A 9279-nucleotide genomic window follows, 5' to 3' on the forward strand; every position below is an offset into this window, starting at 1 on the left:
ATACTTACAAAGACAACAACAAAGATAAAACAACGTTTGTTAGACGAATGGAAACGAATTTCGTCGGATTATTTAAATAAATTCATCTGTAACATGCCCAAGCGATTACATGAAGTAATAAAACAAAAGGGTCAACCGACAAAATACTAATATTATGATAACGTGATTAAAAAGATTTTCATTTTATATAAAATTAATGTAATTCATTCACTGTCCGAATATTTTTGTGACGTTAAATTTCCTCACAATCTTGTTCATCGCTTATTATACAAAAGAACATGTGCAATAAATAAACAAAATTTATGTTTCTACTTACTTTGTATGAGAAAACAATTGATTCAATAATACTATCATAAACAATAAAAAGGAGCAATTGTTCTTGTATCAATATCGTGTCCGAATATTAATGCGAGTCACTGTATATATTCATTATACTCGTTGCATTTGTCTTTCGATGCTCTACAAGAATATCGGTAACAATATACAGAGTGTTGTATAAAAGTGTGCTGGAAACAGGAGTAGTCCTCAGGAGTAGTATCTTTTTTTCAGATACAAATATCAAGCGGATTACGAAAAAAACCGAAAAAATGGACGTCGGATCTGTTGTACATACGAAAACCACACAATGGAGCGATAGAAAAAGACATATCCCTAGTTAACAATACATATGTAACAATAATTTAAACAATATTTATAATTGATTATGTTTTTCTTATTACATTGTCTATAATCATATTGTTCATAACTGATAATATTCTTTATTACTACTTTAGACAATATATTTGTACTACGTGACCTATAATATTATTTAAAAAAAATTGGTTAAGTAAACATTTTTATCACAATTAAATACAAAAATTACTTAACACGAAGATCGTCGTATGAAATTTTATATTCCAATCATATAATTGTAGTCAAAAATCGTAGGCAAATATTGTAGCTAAAATAGAAAAATATTGACATCCACAAAAAATAAGTACTTGGTCAATGAAAATATATAAAGTAAAATGTACAACTAAAATGTTTAGAATAAAATGTTCAAACAAACTGTTCGATAAACATGCTTAAAATAAAATGTTCAACTAAAATTAACATCTACGAAAAATAAGTTCGAAACAATGCTTGTGTACGTCGATAGCGTCTGGTGTCGCATTTCGTATCGACAGCGCATTCAAATTCAGGAAACCTCGAAAACATGAAAACACCGATTTTCATAAAAGTCGCACGAAGTTGTGGATTGTGGCCAACTCTTTGAGCGAAAAGTGCGACGTGTGGCGTCGGGTGTCATCTGTCGAAGGAACGTGCAAACGTCGGAATACAAAAATTCTCCCCTCCACACCCTCGCCGATCCCATCGCACACTCTAACCGCCATTTCTGGCGCGGCTCCTATCGGGTCCCTTATTTCGTCGACGAAAAAATGGGGAGGTGGGTGAACTGGAAGAATGCAGTCTCAAGCCTCCGCGACCTAACCCAGTGGAATGAATTGGAGGATCGTGCCCCGACCGTGAAAATCGACGCCAGAAAAATATTTTCCTGGCCTTCGTGCTCCGGGCAACGAACGATGCCGATCTTTTGCGTAAGCCGCTTCCAGATATCTCGCAGAGTCGCTGAGATCGCTCGGTCCCCGAAAAATTCCGTTGGAAAAGTCGTTCGCCCATCGATAGCAAAGATTTCTCGCAGACGGAAGTGGTCACGATTTTTTTTCTTGCGGATTTTAGGGTCGAAGGTTTAGGTTAGGTGGACGGGTTTTTATGGAGCTTGGTGGATGGCGTATGAAATGGAGGGTTCGGGGTGTAGTGAAAAAAAAAGATTGCAAATTGAATTGATATTTTATATTGCTAGTAATAATAAAATTATTTATTTCATTAAAAAATCATTCAAATAATTCGACAAATTATTTATTTATTATTGCAAATGATAAAAAAAATATTTATTATGCAAATAAAATGTTATTTTTCATTTGGGTTTTAGAGAGGGACGAAAAGATTTAGAATACTATTTGCGCTGATATACATATGTATACTTAGTGAATAAATTTAGGATAATGTAAATTAAAGGGTTGGAACTTGAGTTCCAATATATCAATTACTAAAGAATTGAATTTGTATTACAAAGTTTCAATTATTTAAATCTCAAAATTTTAATTTTTTTAATTTTAATTTAAATATTAAGTTACACTTCTGCTTATGTCTACATGCTCCTATGTATTCAATAAATAGATTTTGGCTAGATTTTCTTTCTAATGTAAATTAAGGGTTGTTGACCAAGGTGATAACTACTGAAGGGGTGAATTCGGAGTGCATAGTTAATATTTAAAATAATTTCGAAATATTGATGAGTATTGATTTATTTTTGTCAATAGATTTAAGCTAGAACTCCATTTCCTTATAAATTTAAAGGTCCAGGGTTAATGACTGACGTGTATTAGTTACTGCTGAAGTAAATTTGGGGTGTAAGGTGAGTATTTTAAATTACTGTGAAATATTCACGAATGCTGATTTCAGTCAATAAAGGTCCGGCTTCCCTTTTCGATCTGAATGGAATGGTCGAGGGTTAATGACCGATTGATCGTGGGCAAAGTGAACATTTACAATCATTCCGGAATATTTCTGCATGCCGACGTATTTTTATAAAATCGACTTAGACCAGGTTTGCTAATACATTTCTATTAAATACGTTAAATAAATTTAAGTTAGCTTTCCTTTATTTTCTGAATCAGGGCGCCGAGGCTTGATGATAAAGATATCAACTATTGAAAGGGTGATTTTGAGGTGCAAAATTGACAGTTAAGATTATTCTAAGACACTCCCTGCGCTCTGATAATATTTTCTTGTCTACACGTATTCTGTAAGCAAGGGTTCGAGGTTCCCCTCTTGTACACAAGTTACCCAAAGGGGTGAGTTTGGGGTGCAAAGTTGGCAGTTTGTATTATTTTGGAAAGTTTGTTGATACTAATATTATTTATGTCATGTAAATTTCGGCTGGGTTCTCCTCTTCTTAATGTAAATCAGCTGGTTGCGGGGCGGTGTTGTACATCTAATTTACAGAAGGGACGAATTTTGGGGTGGAAAATTCACATAATTTTCGGAAGCTCGCAGATACTTACATATCTTTATTATGTAAGTTCATGTTGTACTTCCCTTTTAATATAAATCGGGGGATTGAGGGTTGAAGCTTCAAATGTTGATTGCCGAAAGGGTGAATTAGGGGTAGAAAGACTACGGTCTAAACTATTCCAAGATATTTCTTCGTTCTTAGAAAAATTAATTGACTAAATGTGTCGTAAATTAGCTTCCCAATATGCGTGCAAGGGTTGAGTGCGGTATGTTTAAGGCATCAGTTACTAGAAGGGTGAATTTAGGGTGCGAGGGTTTACGTAGTTTCCGAGGAGGTCGTAGACTCTATTTTTATGCGGGTACGTTTATGTGGTAGCCAGTAATTTTCATGACGTTGTAATGACCAGAACTATAATTCTAGGCAATCATAGGTCTGTTGAAGCTGGTGATACTTCTGATTCTAACCGCATTCCTGTTCTCTCTCGCTGCCGTAACACGGTTGATGGAGCTGACTGTCATCGTAATGTATCCGGTGCCCATTTTCGTGCTCAGACTGTTTTCGAGAGTAGTCGTGAGTACATGTATAAAGGCAAATCTTACTTTCTGAAACATTCGCTCTTCCCATAAATCATCTTAATATTATGCTAATTTCTTAACATAACATTGGCTATTAACTTTTTAGTTTATCTAACAAGTAACTTACGTGGTCAGCATTAGTAAAATTAAGAAATTATTAATCACTGTCTCGAAACCATTTTTATGCAAAATAATCGAATATTCTTGGTAGTTGATTGTGATAATTTTTCAGCATTTTGCTAGTGGTTTTTCGGTTGATTTAGTAACTTCTGCGGTCGTCGTTAAAAAATTTAATATAAATTATATTATTCATAATCACTAAACCATTTTTATGCAAACTTCTGGTCAAAATATTTTAAAAGTTGATGGACAATTTTGTCGTGCCTCGCTAGTGACTTTTCAGTTTACCTAGTAACTTCTGTGATCGACGTTAATAAAGTAAATAATAAAATGAATTGCACACTACGAACGTGGTCCAAAAGTATCAATAACGTCGGGGTAATTATACATACTCGATCAGCAACAAGCGGTCCGAAAGCGTTCGTTGCTCGCTTTTTATTTAAACATTCGCGCTGGTGTCGACCCCGTGTATTTTCTCGCGGCATAAGCGCCCAGGAAAATGGAAAACTGTCATCATGACTGAGGGAAGTCTGGTGAAATATTAGGTTATTACGCGATTTGGTAATCCCATATCGTCCCAGAATCCGTCGCGCGAGTAATTCGGTGAAATTAGATCAGCCATTATGCCGATCCGCAAAATTCCATCTTAAGAGAGATATTTCGGGCATTCGAAGGGATAATTAAACTCTCTAATTGTAAGTCGGCTTCATCAAAAACATCACTGACTTCTAATTTTTCTGAAATTTTAATTTCTATAATATTTTCAGACGCGTTTATAAATTCATTTCAAAAGGACATTCTATTTAAGCGTTTCAAATAAAATGTTTCACTAAAATGTTTAACTAAAATGATCATCTAAAATAATCACACACACACACACAACTAAAATGTTTACAATTAAATGTTTGAAATGAATCATTCGTCTAAAATGTTTGAAAAAAGATTATCAATGAAAATGTTGAACTGAAATGTTTAAAATTAAATGTTGAACTAAAATGTTTGAAATAAAACATTCAACTGAAACGTTAAAAATAAAATTATCAATTGAAATGTACAACTAAAATGTTTAAAACAAGATACCAAAGAAAATGTACAACTGAAATGTTTAAAATTAAATGTTCAACAAAAATGTTTATTTAAAATGTTTAAAAGAAAATTTTAAACTAAACTGTTTAGAATAAAGTTGTCAATTGAAACGTTTAAGATAAAATTTTCAATTAAAATGTTTAGGATAGAATTGTCAATTGAAACGTTTGAAATAAAATGTTCAACGAAAACACGTTTACAAAAAAATGTTCAACTAAACCGTTTAAAATAAAATGTTTAATTAAATCCTTGATACCATAACGTTATCAGAAATATCAGTAAAGAAGATTTCTGTAATCTCTAGCAAGATGATGATTAATTAAAGGCATTTACTCTTGAAATAGTATCCGCCATCGAAGTATTTCACAGGGAACGTTCTTTTCCGTTTAAAGGAATGAATGTGTTTATTTAAAGAGTCGGCCACTTTCCGGTTCCGTTAAAGAAGCTTCCGCTGGCACGAATATTTAAGTGCTTTCTCTTGCAGCTTATCAAAGAAAACCTGGGGTATGTCGAGTCCGTCCGGCACCTCTCTTCCCCCCACCCTCTCTCTCTTGTTGTAAGAATACCTCGAACAACTCGGCAATGCTGCTACTTATTTCTTAATTGTTCGCCGGTCGATTCACTGGTACGAAATAATTACACGCCACCATATTGTAATCCTCGTGCAACGCTCGACTCTAATTTTCATTGGGTAAGAAATTCAAATTTGGACAATTGGATGCAAAATGATACTTCAGTAGCGCGAATTAATGTTATATTCATAAGAAAAAATTTAAATTCAGTAACATTGAATAACCTGAAATTCAAATAATACGAAATAATTATTCTACGTCACTGTATTAGATATTTAATCATTATTTGTTGTTTTTTTAATGATATAAATATAAAAACAATATAATATAAATGTAATATAAATATAATAATATATAAATACACCAGTATAAATATAATAATATATAAATACAGTAATATAAATTTAACATATGTATAGTATACATAAATATGATTCGAATATTTTGTATAGGTAGGAACAAAAATATTAGTAAGCTTCAAATACTAAAATTTTTATTTTTACTTGGATATTATATTTTTTATTTCTATTTTTATTATTGTTGTTGTTATTATTATTATTGTCATATAAAAATATGTTTTAAATACTTTGTGTAGAAAACGACAAAAATATTTGCAAGCAACAAATACACAAATTTTTCTTTTTTAACAATTTTATATTATTATTATTATTATTATTATTATTATCACTATCATTATCATTAATCATTAATCATTAATCATTAATCATCAATCATTAATCATTAATCATTAATCATTAATCATTAATCATTAATCATTAATCATTAATCATTAATCATTAATCATTAATCATTAATCATTAATCATTAATCATTAATCATTAATCATTAATCATTAATCATTAATCATTAATCATTAATCATTAATCATTAATCATTAATCATTAATCATTAATCATTAATCATTAATCATTAATCATTAATCATTAATCATTAATCATTAATCATTAATCATTAATCATTAATCATTAATCATTAATCATTAATCATTAATCATTAATCATCAATCATCAATCATCAATCACTAATCACTAATCACTAATCACTAATCACTAATCACTAATCACTAATCACTAATCATTATCATTATCATTATCATTATCATTATCATTATCATTATCATTATCATTATCATTATCATTATCATTATCATTATCATTATCATTATCATTATCATTATCATTATCATTATCATTATCATTATCATTATCATTATCATTATCATGCGTGATGTTATGCAGCCCACGTTCGAGGGCGTCGCGGAACATCTCTTGGTTTAACGATTTGATGTTCCACCCTCGGAAGGAGAGCGGAGCCCGGCTCCATCTTTGCTTCTTCGTTTTACGGAGAGCCACGTATTGGTGGTCGCTCCCCGTGTAGTCCTCGATGACCCTCCAGTCATCTATACGGGGGGCGACATCCTCGGAAGCCATGGTTACATCAACGATGGTCTCGTAGCCAAACCTCCGGAAGGTCGTAGAGGTCCCCCGATTTAGCACCACCAGTCCAAGTCGGGCCGCCATCTCCATCAGGTGCCTGCCCCTGGTGTCCGGTCTGGGCATACCCCACTCCACCGCCTTCGCGTTGAGGTCCCCCCCGACGACGCATCCCCCCTCCAGCTCGCGGATGGCGTCCTCCAGGGCCCCGACCTTATCGCGAAATTCCGCGATGCGATCATTGGGGGAAAGATATACGCTAATCAGCGTCAGGCCCTCGCCCTTCACCCAGACGTATCCCGCCCCTGCACCGCACGTCTGCACCCGGAATCTGGACGGGTCCGGAATCCAGATGGCAGCAGTTCCTGTCACATCGGAAAACCACGCAGGGCCCTCTCGAGATCTGTACGGCTCGCTGAGCAGAAGAATATCGATCTTCCGCTCGAGCCGCATTTGCTCAAGGAGGGCATTCGCGACTCTACTCCGGTGCAAGTTGGCTTGGAGAACTCTAGCCATTCCCGGAGAGTCTCGCCTTCGCCGCCGTCAGGGCGTCGCGGTACGTCTTACAGGCGCTGGATCCTGTCACATGCCCCAGCCTGGCAATGTCCACCCCGCGTTCCGCGCAGATAACGCACTTGGGGGTCGCCTTGCACGACGTTGCTTGATGGCCCTTGGTGCCACAGCGGAAGCACGCGTCCCTCCTGTCGACTCCTTTGCACCACCGCGCAAGGTGCCCGAACGCCAGGCACCTAAAGCACTTGGCGACTGCAGCTCTTCGCCGGGGGTGGCATCTTACCATGCCGATCCGGACGGGGCCACTGCTGAGCAATTTGCTCGCTGCCCCCTCGCCCAGCTCGACGATGGCAAGTCTCTGGCCCCTTGTATTGGCCTTAGTGACGATCACCTTGGCGTCACCACTGGCCTCTCCCAGGACCTCTCTTAGGGCATTAGTAACCTCTTCGCTAGTTGTGAGGCAGTCTAGATCCCTAATTTCCACCGTAGTCCGGGGCTCGATCCTCCTCACGGAGCCCTCCTGCCCGATTGCGCTTTTGATCGCCTCACTGAAGGAGACTTTCTCCTCCTGCTTCGTCTTCGCGTCGAGCTCGAGGATCATATCTCCTGTGCGGGCCTGCCGAACACTCTTTACTTGCACCCCGGTCAGTTCTGGGGCGACCAGGGACCGGAGTCTTCCAAGTACTTCGGCATAGGTCTTCCCTTCTGCCGGTCGTACTATCACTGCGGCCGTTCTCAGCCGCCGGGGCCGTTTCTTCCTCTTCTTCTTCTTCCTTTCCCTCCCTGCTGTTATCGCCCCCTCCTCATGCTTCCTGCAGGAGGCACACACCGTGACCGAGGGCAATTTCGGCCCGGCAGAGACGGGGTGAGACTTCAGCTTTTTTTCCCTCCGTTTTTTTTTGAGACGACGCTCCATGGCCCATCTTCTTCTCCTTTGCTCTTCTTCTCTGGCGGCGATGGCTGAGAAGAAGGACTTTCCCGGATCTTACGGGGGCGCTTCCCCGACTCCTTGTCTTGCTCCCGCGCAGGCTGAGCTAGAAGCGCAGCCTCCATGGCGTCGAGCAGCTCGACGCACCTCGGTAGCCCGCTCTTAATCGGCATGGCCACATTTCTCTGTTTTGTGGTCGCCGTTTCCATCTCGACCATGATGTCGCGGCATTTGCCAAGCAAATCGCGTAGCGAGCTCCGCAAGACATCAAGATATTGCAGTTCCGCCGCTATCCTCGTCAGTTCGACGGGAGCCGAGCGGTCCACTCCTGCAGCACTGCGGTCGTTGGATAACGACGTCTAAAAAACCACTAGCAAAATGCTGAAAAATTATCACAATCAACTACCAAGAATATTCGATTATTTTGCATAAAAATGGTTTCGAGACAGTGATTAATAATTTCTTAATTTTACTAATGCTGACCACGTAAGTTACTTGTTAGATAAACTAAAAAGTTAATAGCCAATGTTATGTTAAGAAATTAGCATAATATTAAGATGATTTATGGGAAGAGCGAATGTTTCAGAAAGTAAGATTTGCCTTTATACATGTACTCACGACTACTCTCGAAAACAGTCTGAGCACGAAAATGGGCACCGGATACATTACGATGACAGTCAGCTCCATCAACCGTGTTACGGCAGCGAGAGAGAACAGGAATGCGGTTAGAATCAGAAGTATCACCAGCTTCAACAGACCTATGATTGCCTAGAATTATAGTTCTGGTCATTACAACGTCATGAAAATTACTGGCTACCACATAAACGTACCCGCATAAAAATAGAGTCTACGACCTCCTCGGAAACTACGTAAACCCTCGCACCCTAAATTCACCCTTCTAGTAACTGATGCCTTAAACATACCGCACTCAACCCTTGCACGCATATTGGGAAGCTAATTTACGACACATTTA

At 37.7% G+C, this 9279-nt stretch overlaps 1 protein-coding gene across 1 annotated transcript; it reads right to left on the minus strand.

The window, feature by feature from the left end:
* Positions 1-6488: 6488 nt before the first annotated feature.
* On the minus strand, positions 6489-7318 carry LOC143262638 (uncharacterized). Its single transcript, XM_076528220.1, has 2 exons — positions 6775-7318; positions 6489-6502 (listed from the first exon to the last, which is right to left on the minus strand). Exons 1-2 carry the CDS (start codon positions 7316-7318, stop codon positions 6489-6491), a joined length of 558 nt encoding a protein of 185 aa, XP_076384335.1.
* Between the last annotated feature and the right edge of the window lie 1961 nt (positions 7319-9279).

This window comes from Megalopta genalis, unplaced genomic scaffold (genome assembly GCF_051020955.1).
Source record: "Megalopta genalis isolate 19385.01 unplaced genomic scaffold, iyMegGena1_principal scaffold0158, whole genome shotgun sequence".
Lineage (NCBI taxonomy): Eukaryota > Metazoa > Arthropoda > Insecta > Hymenoptera > Halictidae > Megalopta > Megalopta genalis.

Excerpts from the sequence above, each read along its gene's own strand:
- LOC143262638 (XM_076528220.1), bottom strand. The coding sequence starts at position 7,318 with ATGCGGCTCGAGCGGAAGATCGATATTCTTCTGCTCAGCGAGCCGTAC.